Source organism: Capra hircus, chromosome 3, assembly GCF_001704415.2.
Source record: "Capra hircus breed San Clemente chromosome 3, ASM170441v1, whole genome shotgun sequence".
Lineage (NCBI taxonomy): Eukaryota > Metazoa > Chordata > Mammalia > Artiodactyla > Bovidae > Capra > Capra hircus.
The window spans coordinates 5,156,392-5,174,235 of NC_030810.1; the positions used below are offsets into that span (position 1 = coordinate 5,156,392).

Here is a 17,844-nt window from a genome sequence, read left to right on the forward strand (position 1 = left end):
GTTTCTTTCTGTCTGAATTCCTTCCTGACGGCTTTCTCAATTCGTGCGCTTGAAGGACATAAATACAATCCAGGGGAGTTCTGGAAAAGTCGCGATGACCTTGGGGGGGCGCTTGGAGGGGTGTAAACAGAGCAGGCTGAGGCAGAGGGGGCCGACTTGCCTTCCCACTGTCTGCGTTTTCTGAGCAGCTTCTGAGACCCGGCCCGGCTTGCTCCTAGAGGCCCTCCAATGTGACATGGCTTCCAAGCCTCCCCAGGCGGGAAGGCGGCGCGCCCCCTCTTGCTTCCAGAACATTCTACACGCAAGGAGAAAGGACCAGCGGGGTTGGAGCCACAGGAGCCCACGTCACCCCCAGGAGCACAGCTCCGGCCGGTGGTAGGTAGGGCAGGAAGCAGGGCCCACTCTGAAGGGGAAGGAGGTGACCACCACGGACAGGCGTGGGACAAGGCGAGTGTCAGCCCTGAAAAGGAAGCGAGCTCCCGCAGGGTGGGTGCTCACCGACCAATCACACAGGCTCAGGGAGGGACAGAGGAGAGAGAGAGAGAAGAAGGCTGGAGGCAGGGTGGATAGAAGGAGGGAGGCAGACAGTGGAGCCTGTGGCCATACCCCCTGCCAGCCCAGGGTGCCCTGTAAGAGGCTCTAGTTTTAAAGGGAAGCGGGGCAAAGACTCTGATGCTGGGAAAGATGGAAGGCGGGAGAAGGGGACAACAGAGGATAAGGTGGCTGGAAGGCATCACCGACTCGATGGACATGAGTTTAAGCAAGCTTTCCAGGAGTTGGGGATGCACAGGGAGCCCTGGCATGCTGCAGTCCATGGGGTCGCAGTCAGACACAACTGAGCAACTGAGCTTAACTGAGGGCAAAGACACTGAAAGGGGCCCGAACATGAGTGCGTCCAGCAGCCTCTGGGCGCTGGAGGAAGCATCTGCAGGGGGCAGGCCTGTGGCATCAACGACCGTGGCAGAGTGGGGATGGAGAGAGGGGGGTGAATGGTGTGAGGGAGACCTCCAGCTGTCCTTCCCTAGAAATGTGAGCTCAGAGGAAGAGGCTGGAGGGGGCACTTCAGTGGGTAGCTCACTCCTGGGGGTGGGCAGCCCTCAGAGCCCCGCTCCCTCCCCTGATGCATGAATGGAAAGGGGCACTGATGGGCTCTGCAGGGACAGGGGGGCCTGGGCGAGAGGGTCTGGCAAATGGGCCCTGCTGCCAAGTCCCGGGGATACTGGCTTGTGGCCGTGTGGCCAGCTTGGGGAGGGGCTTGGGGGGTTGGGTTTCCTGTCTAGTCCTCTGGCTCCTGTCCAGTCTGCGTTCTGTTCTTAATAAACACCCCCGTGTCCTGAGTAGCCAGTCCCTGGCCGGGCATGGGGCCGGCACTCATCACGTGAGACCCACACCCTGCAAGGCCACTGGATTCCACCACTGCAGAAGGACCCAGGGAAGCTGGAAGCTGGAAGCTGCCCAGGGCGGGGCGGTGAGGCCAGGTAAACCCAGGGGCTGCCTTTCTCACCAGACTACTCCCTAACGGACCGGTGACAGCGCCTGTGCAAGCACGGGGCACGACTCTGGATGCCTGGGGGTGGCACGCAAGTGGGAAGCCCCAGGCGATGCTGGAGGCCGAGGCTGGGCGCCTGCAGGCCGCAGCAGGCTGCATGGAACCTCAGGGGAGGGGCCTGCTAGGGCCACAGATGGCCCAGGGCCTCTCAGGGAGGGGCTGATGGAAGGGCTGCAAGCCCGAGGAACATAGGAAGAGCTGGTCTCACCTGCATCCGAGGGCTCAACGGTCAGCAAGCCCCCGCTGCCCTCACCTATCTTCCGGGTGATTCCACACTGCGGGGAGGCTTCCTGGGGGACAGGGCCTGCACCGGCCTCTGGGACCAAGGGCTCGTGACCATGATGCTCACCATTCCTCTCCTGGGGAAGACAGGGGACGAGGGGGCCTGGGACCCTCGCCTGGCGAACCGTCCCTCTGTCCAGCCTAGTATGCACCCAGGCACCAGCAGAAATCAAGGCTCCTTTCTCTGCAGGCTTCCCTGGCCACCGGAGAAATCCAGAGAGGTCTGTGACATAGCCAGGGGCCCTCGTGAGTGGCCACCTGACCACACGCCTTCCCCGGGCAGTGGGTTTCTGGTCAAGGAAAAATTTTAAATTTTGAATAGAAAAGGTTAGATGGATTCTACAGCGGTTAACTCCCTGGGTCACCATCATGTCCCTGAACTTACATGGAAATAAACTATGAAAACAGGACTCCCTTCCCAAACTGGTTATGTCTAACACAGGCCCTGCGTCCTTGCTCCTCTGGCCTTGGTGCCAGCAAGGCTTGAAGATGGGAATGAGAACACGGTTGGCAGAGAAAGGGCTTCTAGTCTGACACTGAAACACAGATGAGCCGCCTTCCTTTGAAAAGAAAACCCTTGAAACCCACTACCGCCTTCTCTGTTGCCAAAACTTGTGCTCACAGTTCAGCAGGCCGCCTCCTGGAACAGATCCCCATCGCTAAAAATACCAGGAGAGGGGTCACGTTTTCTAGGGAGGAATCAACGAAGCCCCAGCGCTGGAGGGAGGGGAGGGAAGAAACCAGCCTAGCATACTGGTCGTGAAAGGCTAAGTGAAAACAGAAGCCATCTGGGAAAATATTATATTATAAACACATCTAATAATCTGTACACACTCATATACATCCCGAAGAGAAGCCTTACAAGGAATTCCGTTTCTTTTCAAAAGAAGGCTTCACTATGATAAAGCATTCCTATGGTGGGAAGTAACTACAATGAAATAATTTAATAATTTCATTTATACTCTATCTGCATTTACTACATCGTAACGTCTATGCTAACGTGGGGTGGGGGGCCAATGGGTGTGGCTGGATTAGAACAGTAATGCGTTCTTCAAAAATAGGAAGAAGAAGGAATTTTTCCCCCCCCTCTATTCACATTTAAAATAACCACACAGTGATGAAACACAGAATTAAAAACCAGGCGGAGGAGGGATTACGGACCTGTCCTCAGGGTTCCCAGGCCGGTGGCTTGTGCACCTGTTTATCCTGGGAAACGGCCGGATTCCCCCGAGCTGCGTCCAGGTGAGATGCCCGTGAAACACTGACCCATGTAGAAACTGTGTAAAGCTTTATTTCCACCCCCCCGCCACCTATTTTTAATTTTTTTTTTTAAAGTGAAAGAAGAGGAAAAACTCTTACAAAATAGAAGGTTTCATATATGAGAGCAAGGGACTTCCCCGGGGGCAGCCGGGGGAGTGTGGTCCTCTGTTTTGGTGCTGCCAATCCTGTGCTATCCTTCAGGGGACACCCTGTGTCCCCATCCTACCACCAAGGGGCTCAAGGCACAGTTGCCCCCTTTAACCTAAGGTGTTGCCGTCTGGTTGGTTATGTTTGGCCACCATGCTGGAGGTGCCCGAAGTCTGAAGCAGCCAGAAACCATGATGACGGCAAATTGGGTGACGTACTAAAATGATGGGCCTGGCCACCAGGTTAAAAAAAAAAAGTCTTAGGGAGTCTCATGAGTCAGTCTGTGCCCCCACATTGGCAGTGGTGGTCAGGGTGGACCTTTGCAAAGCGCCAGGGTCTGGGGTTTGGAGAATCCCCTGTGTCTGAACACAGCGCTCCCTTGCAGTTATCAAAAGCAGCGTCGGATAGCGATCATGCTTTTGGTAATGAGCAATCACTTGCCTCTTCCCCCCCAATATGCTTGCTCTTTTTTTTCTCCACTTTCTTGATTTTAATAAGCAAATGGTACCACCATCTTATTCTGATGTGCTCCTTTTAAAAAGCTGTATATCACATTAATGGAAGTGTTTACTGCTGGGAATATTTCCCATGTACAATGGTCTGTAACCCTCTTGTCTCAACTAGTTGCATATTATTAGTTCACATCCAGTTCCATTTATAAATTAACAGAGGTGCCATTTTTCTGTACAAAAATCAATGCATATTTATGAACTTCTTTTATTCAAATAGATTTTCAACACATCTTGTCTAAAGACAGAATACAGAGGCCTGCATGACTTGGGCCGCGTGGGCCCCGGAGTGACTGACACCCAAGACACCCACCTTGGCAGAAGGACAAAAAATATCTCTCTGGTTTAGGAAAAAAAAAAAAAAAAAAAAGCCTTTTACACCTTTACTGAGTTTACTAAATGTGCTTGAAATGTCGTGGTTAGCGGAATTCGTGGTTTCCTTTTGAAATTCCAAGTCACTCTTATTTATTTTTCTCCATTTTGTTTTTGCACCAAGGAGAGTGCAGTCAAATAATACTCAGCAACTGATTTCCTCTCTTTGGACTGAAAAATTAAACAGATACTAAATTATGACAGTGAATTTAGAAAGGAGGGCTCCAAGGGCTTGGGAGAACATGTCTGGGATAATACGCGGCTTCTCAGAATATTGCGATCACATCGCGGCAATCACCCGAGCGTGCTGTGTAACTACCTCCGCCGCTAATACGCTTTCTTCCCGGTGATGAGTAATCATGTTCTATTAAGCAGCGGTAATGCTGGAAGAACTCAACTACACGAGCGTAATGAAGCCAGTATCCTCCCTGGACAGATTAGCTACAACTGATTTGACACATACCATCATAGGGGCTTCAAACCTGACAAACTCTGCTTGCTTCTGATTTATGCCGTCAAGCTCCTCGGAGAAGAGATGAAATCCAAGTGTTCCGTTTGGTAGAGGTGAAATGTACTGATGTGCTTAACTGCCAGTTAAGGAGAGTCACCCCCTTTCTGCTGGCTGCGTCGCCCTCCCCCACCCCCCGCCCCCTGCGCGCCCCCCCACCGCCCCTTGTGCCACGCTCGGTCTTCTCCGGCCGCCGGATGGACCGGGGTCCGGGCGCCGGTGTGCTAACCATCAAGAACCCAGGCTCTCTGGCCGCTCATGTTGTCGGTCGGGGGGAGTCTATGCAAGGGAGTCGACGCTGCAGCCTCTTCGCGCCCCTCGAGGGCCATCTGGGTTTTGTGATTTTGCTCGGGGTGAGGAGGGGGTGGGGTGGTGTGGTGGGTGGGTGCGTGGCCGGGACCACCAGGAGAAGTGAGGGGGACCCGACGGGACTCACGTGGGTGACTCCCCAGGACACGCGCGGGAGGCTGCGGGCACACCGCGGTCCTCAGATGACGGTGGGCACCCTCCCGCCGCTGTTGTTGCGGTTAGTGTTCTTCCGGGACAGGTTGGGGGTGGCCATGAGCGCGAAGCGCTCGTCGGGGCAGCCGTACTGCAGCAGGACTTCCGTGCACTCCTGGCTGGAGGCCTGCCGCGCGTAGGCCAGTGCCGTGTTCCCGTGCGCGTCGCGGGCCATCACGTCCACCCCGTACTGTGGAGGCAACAGAGCCGCGTTAGCGTCGTCGGAGGGAGGGGGCCGGGCGGGTGGGTAGGTGGGCGGGGTCCGCCCCGTGTGTGCGCGCGCGCACAGCTGGGCAAATACTGCCCTGGAGCGGCGCTCCAGGAGGGCTGGGGAGACCAGCGCCCAGTGTCGCTGGCTCAGCCTGGCAGCCCGCGCTCCCAGCCCAGGTGTATTCTTTTAAGGAAACAATGTGCTTTCTGCATCTAAAGCCCCTCCCCTGTGCAACAGAAACGGACCAAGGATAATTCTAGTTTTGCTATTTCTGTTTTGACTTTCCCCTTCTAAACACACACACTCTTAGGATCTCAGAGGCAACTCATTTCCACTGTAGGAAATGCATAAGGAATACCTAAGAGCACAAGAAGGAAAAAAATAACTTATAATCCCGCTATTCAGAGATAATCTTGGTTAATATCTCAGTGATTTCCTTCTAATGGTTTTCCTTTGAATCTAAATGCATATATGGGTAAATAAGACTAAACTGGCACAAATTATCTGTTTTTTTTTTTTTTTTGCTGAACACAGCACTCTGCTCATTTTCTCAGGTCATTAAAAATTATTCACATGCATGACTCCTAAGAGCCACATAGTATTCCTCCCCATGAGCATAATTCAGTTCCTCTGTCCTCGGTGGCTACACATTTTGTGGTGAAGTCGCCATTGGTGTAAACTGCTGTGATGTATGTCCTCCTGTTGACTCTATCTCAGGATCTCTGATGGTCAAGAGTGATGACTAGAAGGGGAAATACGAGATTAAATTACACCAATGCTTTTAAGCTTCCGGGTCTTGAGAAAGGGTGGACTGATGATCACTTCTTCCACCACAACGGATGAGAGTCTCAACTCTTGTCTTCAGGAAGCGTCAGTATGAAAGGGACTCTTGGCCAAAGTGAGGGGGAAAGATGGCATGTGATTTGTTAATGGAACTAGCCATCTTCTCCCCACCCCCCAACTTCTTATGTTGAAGTCTTAACCCCTAGTACTTGAGAATGCGCCTGTGGTTGGAGACAGCGTTTTTAAAGAGATAATTAAGGTTAACTGAGGTCATATGGGTAATGCTCTAATCCAACATGACCGATGTCCTTATAAGAAAAGAGAGACACCAGGGATGCTCACACCCAGAGGAAAGGCCCTGCAAGGACACAGTGAGAAGTCAGCTGTCTGCAAGCCAGGGAGAAGCCTCAAGGTAAAAAGGCCCTGCTGTCACCTTGACCTTGGACTTCTGGCCTCTAGAACCGTGAGAAAATAAATTTCTGCTTTTTTTGAGTCTCAAGTTTTTGAGCCCACTCTGTGGCATTTTGTCAGGGCAGCCTCAGCAGATTCATATGCAGTTGCTTTTACAACAGGAAGCTGAACACCGAGTGATTCTGATACCTTTGCATCTAATTCTCCCATCACACCCCTCCCAAGAGTCAGGGAGAATATGGAGAATGTAGCATCCTCCTTGGCTTCATTGGACAGACCATGCCCTGCCCTGGGGGTAGGAGAAGAGCCCCCTGCTTCTGGACAGCGTCCCAGTACTGTGAGCACACACCACCCCTTCCTGCCTAGGGACCCCCTCCGTCCAGCTTTCTGCCATCCTTGGAATGGGAGGACCTCCCCTGGCCGAGGACCCCAGAGGCGTGCAGGTAGCTGCCGTGGAGGGTGAGTGGGCTTCTCGGAAGCAGCTCCATGATGTTCTCCCTTTCTCTTCCCCATTCCAGCTGCATGGCACATGCCTCAATAGAAATGTAAGAAGATGAACTGTTTGAAGTAGAAACTAATCAGGAGAAGCCCTTTGACAAACTCCTACCACATCAAATCTCAAGGCGTAGGGTCCGACAGTTCTGTATTAGGTGAATGAAAAACCCAAAGGGGTGGTAATGGGAAAACCACACCAACCGTTCCATTTGTATCCACCCTCTCCACCCCCTGCCCTCAAAAATGATGGGAGTTTTTCGGAAAAGGAACAACAGGGTCATCACCAACTAAGTTTGACCCGAGGGGGTCACTGCAAAGATGAACTTGGCAGGAACTGCAGCAAGTGCTGTGCAGAGCAGAGCACTCTGCCTGCATGGGGGTGGGGGGCGTGCACACCCACCTGAGTTCATTCCTCCCTCTTAAATTGGCAGTTTTGTGTGGTCCGTCACACAGGTGGGCTGAAAGGCAGGGGGCCCACCCCACACCTAAATCCTAACTGCCCGATTCCTAGTATTTCCCACTTTTCAGGTGGGTGCCCACTGCCTTCCCACTGGGAGCAGCACAAGGACCCGGCTCGCCTGGGCTCCCCAGTGGGCGCTGGGCCACCTACCCAGATGAGCAGCTGGGCCAGGACCACGTTGCCCTTCCGGCAGGCCAGGTGCAGCGCCGTCCGGCCGTCCGCCTCCCCGCAGGTCTCGTTCACCTCGTCCCGGGAGCCGTGCGCCAGCAGCAGGATGACTGTCCGCAGGTCCTCGTCGGCCGTGGCCCGCAGCAGGTGCTGGCCCAGGGACAGTTCCGTGCAGGGCAGCGGGGCCAGGAAGAGCTTCTGCTCATACTTGGCCCGGATCCACCGTTCCTTCTCTTCCCTGCAAGAGCCAGCAGACGGGCGCGGTCACAATCCTGGGGGGGAGGATGGAGGCGACCCCTCTGCCCCACCACCAGCCTGCGTGGTGTATGCCCAGGAGGCCACCAGGGGAGAGGGGACGGCAGAGACAGGTGTGCTCACCGGAACCAGGAAGCCCCCCAGGAAAGCCTGCCCTGCAGCTTACAAAGTGGGTCCCCACCTGGACCACCACCTGGGCCCCTGTTAGGGATGCAGACTCTCAGGCCCCATCCCAGCCCCGACCCCCGCCAGAACCCCCGGAGGGAAGCGTTTCCACCAGCTCTGCAGGGGATTCTGCCACCCTATGGTGTGAGAGCCAGGGATTGGCCTTGATTTCTTTTGCTTTTCGCGGCTCCAGAAGAAGCACTCCATGTTACCCGGGGGCCCGCACCATGCAGGGCAGATGCCACAGGCCAGAGGCCCGAGCCACAGGGCTGAGCAGGCACAGTCAGAGCCGGGATCCCGGAGCACTTGGCTGGAGTGCCCCGGGCGCAGACTCCCCCACTTGACGTGACCTTTGAGGGCTTAGCTCTCCATGCATCTGCCCAGGAGCGGGTGTGTATGTGTTGAACTCTGGAGTCCATATGCTCCATACTCCCGGGGAGGAAAATGTGGCTGCAGCACACATGCGAAAGAGTAGCGGCTCCAGTGGGGAGATCGGGAAAGAGACAAGCATAGCTCACGTTCCTGCTGACTGCCTGCTCTCTCCCGACACCTGGGGAAACCCCAGTGCGGGGGCGTCCACAAGCCCTTCACACACACGCATTAATCATGTATGATATTTGCGTTCCCCTTTTTGACTTACTCCGTGCTGTATGACAGTCTCTACAAAATGACTCAGTTTCCTTCCTTTTCAGGGCAGAAATAGAGACACGGATGTTGAGAATGGACCTGTGGGTATGGCGGGGTGGGGGGCACGAAGTGGGAGCGTGTCACAGACACACACGCACTACCACGTGTGATGGACACACACGCACTACCACGTGTGACGCAGACAGCTAGTGCGAAGTTGCCGTGTGTAGCGCCGGGAGCCCAGCTCGGAGCTCTATGGGCGTCTCGATGGGTGGGGTGGGGTGTTGTGGAGGAAGGCTCAAGACGGAGGGGATACCTGCACACACGCAGCCGACGCAACATGGTAAAGCAATCATACTCCAATAAAAATAACAAAAAGTTTTCAAGCAAATGAAAAAGACGGGGAAAAACCCCCCAAGTCCTTCCTGCTAAAGAGCAGCTGGGTTTCTGAGGGAAAGTGTGATGGGGCCCAGTCTAGAGGCAGGCGGGGCGGCCCCCTGAGGCTGAGCAGGGGTGCAGAGGCAGGACATCTGGGAGGGAGGGAGTGGGGGTCTGGGGAGAAGGGGCTTGAGAATGGCAGCTGCCCCTCCCCCAAAGCACCACCCCAGCTCCAAAGAGGACAGAGAGCAGCCGGACACACTGGACAGAGGGCTGGGAGAAGATGGGGAGGGCAGGATGGGAGGAAGAGCTGAAGAAAGAGGGACCGACTGCAAGGTGTGTTTATACGGCCGGAAGGAAGGGGCCCCAGCCGTCCACTCCTGCCCTCCTGCCACCGCTACTGGTGGATTTCAGTTCTGGCTCCTCAAATAAGGGGTGAAAACCACTGAGAACAACTCAGCGGTCCTCAAGATCACAGCGCTGCTGGGCCGGGGGGGGGAGAAAGGGGGGCAGAAAAAGTGCAAAAGACTGAAGTGAGACTTCGCCAGGAGCTCTTGAAATGAGAGCGTCCTGGGAACAGAAGGAGGCGGGGGCGGGGGTGCTGGGTGGGGTGGGGGTGGGCTGGTGGCCGGGGGGAGGGGGGCATCTCAGGCCGGACAGATGCTTTCTGCTGAGGCTGATGAGAGAAGAGACAGAAGCCCTGCGGACGAGAAGGGACTGAGATTACCGTGGAGACTTACACATGCAGGGACCCACCACTGCCCTCCCCTAAAACTCAGCATTTCCTTCGGGGGTGTCAGCGGGGTACACAGCTAACAAACCGCTCAGAGGAATCACCTGCGGCCTCTGCCAGGCCGGAGAAAGAAAGCTCGTTCAGGCCGGAGAAAGAAAGCTCGTTACCGTGACGTTTCTTCCTTCCAGGGAAAAAGGCCCCGTTTACGCCTTTTGCCCGTGTTTACATTGCCACTAGTGATCCAGTGTCGGGTTAGCCCTAATCTGTTTTTAAATACTTAGGCAAACAAATTCTTCCAGGAGTAAACCTGGATTAGTTTTGCTTCACTTCCTGGTCCATACGAGTGACCCCAGAGCGACCCCCGACCCTTTCATTCGGAGATTTCCAGGCAGAACACGTGGCCGCAGCTGAGAACTCACACCCGCGCCCCAGAGCTCAGGGGCTGGCTGCATACCACCCCTCGCCTGGGCCAGAAGACGGCACAAAAGCGCCGGTAACATCTTGGAAAATAGTGGAGGAGGTGAAAGACAAAAAACCCAGGGCCGGCCGTGTTTTTCATGTTATTTAAAAACCTTATTTAAAATGTATTAAACATATGTTGATGCATTTCATAAATCGCCAAAGAGCAAAACGTGAATTAAATGAAAAGGGACAGTGGAGGAGGGGGGAGCATACATCCAGATTTTCAAGTTCCAATCTGCTAGTTCTCATTTTTTTCGGTTGGCATTAAAATCAGACGCCTTTTATTCTGCTCCGGTTGATTTTAATACTCATTGCCAAATCATTCAGGGGTAAACCAGAGGACGGAACATAGACGCTACAGTGCTAACTGCAATTATCCCATTTTCTTTTTCATGTGCGAATACCCCAGCCAAAGAACGAGGTCAGATCCATAGCTTCTGGCTGCTCTCCTGCGGTCGGAATGTGCTCGCGGGGGAGTCCCACCCTCCCCACCCCAGCCTCCCACGCTCACCTGTATTCACTGAACTCACAGGCATCTGAATGGTGAGTGCATTTAAGCTGTCCTTTGCTTGTAAGAGCCAGTGCTGTTCCCGATACATAACAAAGGCGGGTCCAGGTTTCGCGGGGCTAAAAGCAGGTACCATTCAGGGTGTCGTCGTCTTCTTTTTTCTCAGTTGATACCCTGCATTTTCATTTTTATTTGGTTCAAGATATTTTCTTTTTTTGGCAACAAGGCATGTGAGGTTTTAGTTCCCTGACCAGGGATCAAACTCTCGTCCCCTGTGTGGAAGTGTGGAGTCCACTGGACCACCAGGGAGGTCCCTTGGGGAGCCTTCTTTAAGAGGAAGACTCTGGGACTTCCCTGATATTCCAGTGGTTAAGGATCTGCCCTCCAATGCATGGGCTGCTGCCGCCGCTGCTACTGCTGCTAAGTCGCTTCAGTCGTGTCCGACTCTCTGCGACCCCATAGATGGAAGCCCACCAGGACGCGGGTTCAATTCCTGGTTGGGGAACTAAGATCCCACATGCCGTGGGACAACTAAGCCCTGATACACCACTTAATACTATTTACAGGCCATGTCCTGTGATTTTTGCCCACGCTAACACACAGGGAGGAAAGCTTAGTGCTGTGTGCTTCCGGCAGTGGCCAGAGGGAGGCAAAAGAGAATCGACACGGAGATAAAAGGCTGCGGATTTTCGGTGTTGGAGAGGCTGGGATTTAGGTGTCCATCTTCTCCTTTGTGCTGCAGACCTTTGCGACTTCAGTAACTTCCAGGGCCTTTGTTTCCTCACCTGTAAAATGGGCACAGAGACATCTCCAGCAGGTAAGGTGGCTTTGGGATTCGAAGTCTCGTGTTTGGATGATGCTCTGCCTGGCCGCCGTGCTCACCTGGCAAAACAGCAGCTGTGGGCGCTAGGATGATTGAAGAGACGAACAATCTCTCATGATTCTTGCCACAACTATGCACGTGAGAGCTCACCATGGGGGTGTTCTGGGTGACACGGTGGTGTTGATGGCTGGAGAGCGGGGCCTGAAACGCCCGCTGGGTACTTTAAGTTGCCTGTAGATAAGAGCTTCTCTTGGGTAACATACTCAGCAGGGTGGGGTAGGGTCCCTGGACAGAGGCCTTGACAAACCCAGGGGGGACCTGCAGGCCTCCTACTCCTGGGTGCGGGTGGGCCTGAGAGACTGGGGTGACGAGTGCTCAGCAAATTCAAACCAGCCCAAAGCTGTCAGGGCCTCTAGGGCCAAGTCTGGTGGGCCTCTGCCCATGGCCTTGAGATATCTAAAGCCCTCCTGGATGCTGCTGCTACTGCTGCTAAGTCGCTTCAGTCGTGTCCGACTCTGTGCGACCCCATAGATGGAAGCCCACCAGGCTCCCCCATCCCTGGGATTCTCCAGGCAAGAGTACTGGAGTGGGTTGCCATTTCCTTCTCCAATGCATGAAAGAGAAAAGTGAAAGGGAAGTCACTCAGTTGTGTCCGATTCTTAGCGACCCCATGGACTGCAGCCTACCAGGCTCCTCCATCCATGGGATTTTCCAGGCAAGAGTACTGCAGTGGGGTGTTAGGGCCTCTAGGGCCAAGTCTGGTGGGCCTCTGCCCATGGCCTTGAGATATCTAAAGCCCTCCTGGATGCTACTGGGTTGAATTATATCTGTCCCTCCCCTCCCCGCCAAATCCATGTGTTGAAGCCCTACCTCCCAGTGTGACGGTATTTGGAGACAGAACTTCGAAGAAGGAATTAAGGTTGAATGAGGTCATGGGCCTCAGATAAGAAGAGGAAGCTTTCTTGGCCTGCCCAGAGCTAAGGCCACTTGGGGACAGAGCCAGCAGGGGTGTCTGCCGGCCAGGGGGAGGCCTCCAGAGAAACCAGCCCTGCCCACACCCTGACCTTGGACTCTCAGCCTCTGGAACTGGGTGAGGCTGGCCTTATCTCCAGAAAATAGGTTTCTGTTATCGAAGGCTCCCCCACCCCTCTTCCCCCAGTTCATGGTATTTTGTTACAGCAGCTGGGACCAACGCTGGGCAGCCACGTGGCCCATCGTCTCCGTGCGGCTTTTGTGCCAACAGTTAACATGTGAAGGACAGACACTCTGACAGCGACTCCTTTCCTGCGAGCCTTCTTTGTGCACCTGTGGCTGACTCATGTTGGCGTGTGGTGAAAACCACCCCAATATTGTAAAGTGACTATCCTCCAATTAAAATAAACGAATTAATTTTTAAAAGACAGGAAAAAAAATCATTCTACTTATTTACTCATTTGGCTGTGCTGGGTCTTAGCTGTGGCGTGTGGTATCTTTGCTGTATCATGTGGGGTCTCCAGCTGAGGCACGCGGGCTTTAGTTGCTCCGTGGCACGTGGAGAGGGGGATCTGAGCTCCCCGACCAGGGATCGAATCCACATGCCCTGCACTGCAAGGCGGATTCTTCACCACTGGACCACCAGGGAAGTCCCTAGAACAGCCAGTCTAAAACCAACTGCCCCGAGAAACCACGATACCAAAGCATGGGTACCCCAGTGGTGACTCTGGGATCCCCGGCTTGTCGTCTCAGCCCAGCCTCTCATTTTCCCCAAGGAAGGCCAGTTCAAGAGCAGCGTAGCCAGCAGTAGATCACCTCACCTCATTCCAGTCCCCTGGAGGCCCGCTGCTCACAGCCTCCGTTAGCTAATGAGCTAAAAAATGAATTATTGGCACGGCCGGCCGTCAGCAGAGAGGAAGAGGCCCGGCTGCTCCTCATTTGAGCCCCATGCTGACACACCTTTAAATAAATCAACCGCAAGGGAGCAGGGAAAATGAGAGAATGGGCCACTGATCAGAAGAAAGACACCGGCCCGGTCCCCCCAAAGAGAAAGACAAGACGCAACTGCAGGCACAATGGTCAGTATTTTCCTCTCCTTCTTGCCTAACGGGAAGCCCTTTCCAGGTGACCCGCTGGGCCCCTTTAGGCCCCGGAAGCCGCCTGGTGTGTGAATCCAGGATCCGACGTCCCGGAGGCCCTGAGTCCAGAGTCCTGCGGGGTCCGCTGGGCCTGCAGCCTGACAGATGAGGCTCTGCCACATGCTTGACCTTGAGGGGTGCAGACTTGGCTGAGGAGCCACCAAAGGCAGTCCCGGGGGCACGCCTTACCTGCAACTCGCAGATTCAGTGCCTGCCAGATGGAATCAAGTGGGAGCGCCAGTTCAGGGGGTGCTGACTCCCAGACGTGGGCGCGCTTCCCATGATGGTGCTGATGGCTGTGGTGATCACGGTGACGGCAGCACCTGGCTTTGTTGATGATGCCTGAGCCCTGGAGCACCCGCCACGTTTTTATGAGTGACCTATGTGTCCCTGATAGCTCAGTTGGTAAAGACTCTGCCTGCAATGCAGGAGACCCCGGTTCGATTCCTGGGTTGGGAAGATCCCCCGGAGATGGGATAGCTACCCACTCCAGTATTCTTGGGCTTCCCTTGTGGCTCAGCTGGTAAAGAATCCGGCTGCAATGCAGGAGACCTGGGTTTGATCCCTGGGTTGGGAAGATCCCCTGGAGAAGGGAAAGGCTACCCACTCCAGTATCCTGGCCTGGAGAATTCCATGGACTGTATAGTCCCTGGGGTCGCAAAGAGTCGGACACGATTGAGCGACTTTCACTTTCACTACGTGTCAGAAGCTAAGTACCATGCGTGTGTGACAGCGGAAGTGTGGCCCTATGTGGGGAAGTCAGGACATTAAGGAAAGCCTTCAGGACAAACGAGATGGGGCATTTCTGCGCCAGGTTTCAGGTGGTGGGGGAAAGGGTGGATTCTGTAATTGACGGACGCAGCTTTTCCTTTTATGAGCTGGGGCGGCCAGACGTAAAGGCCTGGGGAAGCCCGCACCATTCTTGTGCTATACAGTAGGTCAGTATTCATGGTCTATTTTATATACAGTAGTATGTCTATCGGAGAAGGCAATGGCACCCCACTCCAGTACTCTTGCATGGAAAATCCCATGGACGGAGGAGCCTGGTAGGCTGCATGCAGTCCATGGGGTTGCTAGAGTCAGACATGACTGAGCGACTTCCCTTTCACTTTTCACTGTCATGCGTTGGAGAAGGAAACGGCAACCCACTCCAGTGTTCTTGCCTGGAGAATCCCAGGGACAGGGGAGCCTGGTGGGCTGCCGTCTATGGGGTCCCACAGAGTCGGACACGACTGAAGCGACTCAGCAGCAGCAGCAGCAGTGTGTATATACTACTACACACACGGGCTGTGTATACAGTATACATTGTATAGTACAGTACGTGTATATAGCCCGTATATACACAGGCCTCCCAGGTGGCTTAGTGGTAAAGAATCCGCCTGCCATGCAGGAGATGTGGGTTTGATCCCTGGGTCAGGAAGATCCCCTGGAGGAGGGCATGGCAATCCACCCCAGTATTCTTGCCTGGAGAATCCCAAGGACAGAGGTGCCTGGCGGGCTACCGTCCACAGGGTTGCAAAGAGCTGGACACGACTGAAGTGACGGAGCAGCACGCGTATGTGTCAGTCTCTGCTTGTGTTTTACAGTAACCCTTGGCCGTCCTCATCCTTTCTCGACCTTTACTTCCTAATTCAGGCCTGGGCCAAGCAATTGGCTTCTGGTGATCGATCCACAGACAGGTCGCTGTTAAATAGCTGGACTCTGTTCTATACCCCGGGAAAATCCCCAGCAGCACCAGAGCTGATGTTTACTGGGTATTGCTGGCGTGTTAGCTGTCGGGCTGAGCAATTATGCAGTTTCACCCTGATGACACCTGGTGGGTAGGTCCTGCCACCTTCCCACCATTTTATCTCACTTATTTTTGGCTGTGCTGGGTCTTCATTGCTGCCTGCGCTTTCATCTAGTTTCAGCAAGCAGAGGCCACTCCCTAGTCACAGCTTCCACGCTCTGGAGCACCGGCTCAGTAGTTGGGGCTCTCAGGCTGTTGCTCCACAGCATGTGGGATCTTCCCGACCCAGGGATTGAACCCACATCTCCCGCATTGGCGGGCAGATTCTTCACCCCTGAGCCGCCAGAGAAGCTGACTTTTGTCGTTTTAGATGGTGAACAAAGTCTTGCTGGGTCCCTGACCTGTGGCGGCTAAGTGGCTGCCCCCGGTGGTCATGGCCTGAGCTCTTCCTCTGGGCTCTGCTGCCTCCCAGGTTAAGGACACTTGACCCCGTCTGGAAAGGCATCTCCTGGGTTGCGAGATTCTAGCTCTGTCCCCAGCACCCTGCCTGCCTGCTCTCTTCAGCCATCTCAGCACCTGCTGGACGGTCAGGTGTGAGCTGCTTTGCAGAATCTCGAGCTGTAGCCCCCAGGGTGGAGGGCAGCACAAGCCACAGACAGGTGTTTAAATTACTCAGTAGAAGTCCAGCCCCTCCAGACACATCTCCTAGGCCGAGTGCTCAGTGGTGATCAAGAACATCTCTATCACCGGGTCTAGAACACGTTCATCTTTGTAGAGGAAAAGCGCTGATGACAATCTGGCCAGGTCGGGAAGATCCCCTGGAGGAGGGCATGGCAACCCGCTCCAGTATTCTTGCCTGGAGAATCCTATGATCAGAGGAGCCTGGGGAGCTCGCGAAGAGTCAGACATGACTGAAGCCACTGAGCATGCATGCAGACAATCTGGCTGTTTCCCCCCCCCCACCTTTTTTTTTTTTCCTTACCAAAAATTATTTGGGAATGAAGAGAAAGGAAATCACCAGTGCATGTATGTGTGTCTGGGGGGAGGGGTGGGCACGGGGTGGCGGTGGAGGGGCTGAGCCAATGGAAGCCAAAGCAGATGCCAGCACTCAGGACAGAAGCCAGGTTCCCGGGGGACCTGTACCTGAGGTTGCAATGATGTCACCCGAGCACCACAAAGGCGTGTAGTCGGTGAGCAGCAAAGGGCAGGGTGGGTCTCAAAGACCCTTCAGGAACCTTGGGGCTGAGAGAGAGGCGCCCAGACTGCATCTGGGCCACCCTCCTTAAAGAAACCCTTCTTGCTGCGGTGGGTCCCTCATGCGCTGGGCGGGGCGGATGCAGACGCACTCCACTGCCACCAGCTGCATCTGGGGTCTGGCAGGGACGGTCCAGCGGGCTGCCAAGGGGGTGACGAGGTTAATGGGTTGGATTCCCAGAAAACACCGTTTTAGTAAATAACCACGACGCTTCTGACCGGCTTTCAGCTCCCTTTTGTGGTCACCAGGGGCAGATATGGGAGCCGTGACCGGATGCCCCCCAGGTGCCCGTTGTTAAGGCAGGGCAGATGATACTCTGGGAGAATGTCAGGAGTGGTCCTACGGTGATTCTGGCCTCGGCCTCCCCGTCTCCACAAGCACGGCCTTCTCTGGATAAGACATCGGGGTCGGGGGATGATGAACAGCCTTTTCCAAAAGCCCACGCAGCGTCAAGTCTCTCCATTTTTATGGGAAACTCACCCCCCAAATGTTAAAGGGCCAAAAACTTCCTGAGTGCTCGTCACCCTGTTTCTTTCAGAAACGTCTATTTGCTTTCACCCCTGCTCACGGGGTGGGGAAGGATTTTTTTCAATGGTGATTTTAAAGGAGATTTTTGTAGCCAAGTATATTGGAGTGGAGGAATGTCCTTGGGGAGGACGAGGGGAAATTGGAGGAGACCCGTACAGCTTTCACGGTGACCCAAGAGGACAGCAAGAGGGAGGAAGAGTGCTAGCTAGCAGCAAGGAATTTCCCAAGGGTCTTTTGGCCTCAAGCAAAACAGGAACTGGGAGGGGAGGCATGGTAGAGGGGGCTGGAACAATATGTTAGGAAAACAGAGGGGCTTCCTCTCTCGGCAGGGGGAGACCCCGGCCCGCTGCGAGCCCCGCACGCATGCCTTCTCCCCTGCCCGCGTTGCCAAGGGGGCCTGGGCCTGGGACGGACGGAGGGGGAGGAGAACCAACAAAGACCGATGGCCATTTATTCCTTAATTACCGAAAGCTTTTAAGAAACTGGCCACTGTAAATTCCACAAGCGGAGGAGAGCAGGAGGGGACGGACAAGGATTTATGCTCACGGGGCAAAGACAAAATAAATATCCTGCCTGACTTTGGATCGATATTATGAGTGTTTTTGCCAACCTGC

The 17,844-nt window shown here is 54.5% G+C and overlaps 1 protein-coding gene across 9 annotated transcripts in view; it reads right to left on the reverse strand.

Annotated features, from left to right (window-relative positions):
* AGAP1 (ArfGAP with GTPase domain, ankyrin repeat and PH domain 1) overlaps nt 3,938-17,844 on the reverse strand; it is a 571,803-nt gene continuing 557,896 nt past the window's right edge. For 8 of the 9 annotated variants that reach the window (XM_018040848.1, XM_018040840.1, XM_018040855.1 and 5 more), the window contains 2 exons: nt 7,639-7,894; nt 4,770-5,318 (listed from right to left, as the gene is read on the reverse strand). In XM_018040848.1, coding sequence (XP_017896337.1) covers nt 5,115-5,318; nt 7,639-7,894 — 460 coding nt within the window. In that variant the 3' untranslated portion in view covers nt 4,770-5,114. Of the gene's footprint in view, nt 5,319-7,638; nt 7,895-17,844 lie in introns of all 9 variants that reach the window. The other variant, XM_018040856.1, reaches the window with a different exon arrangement.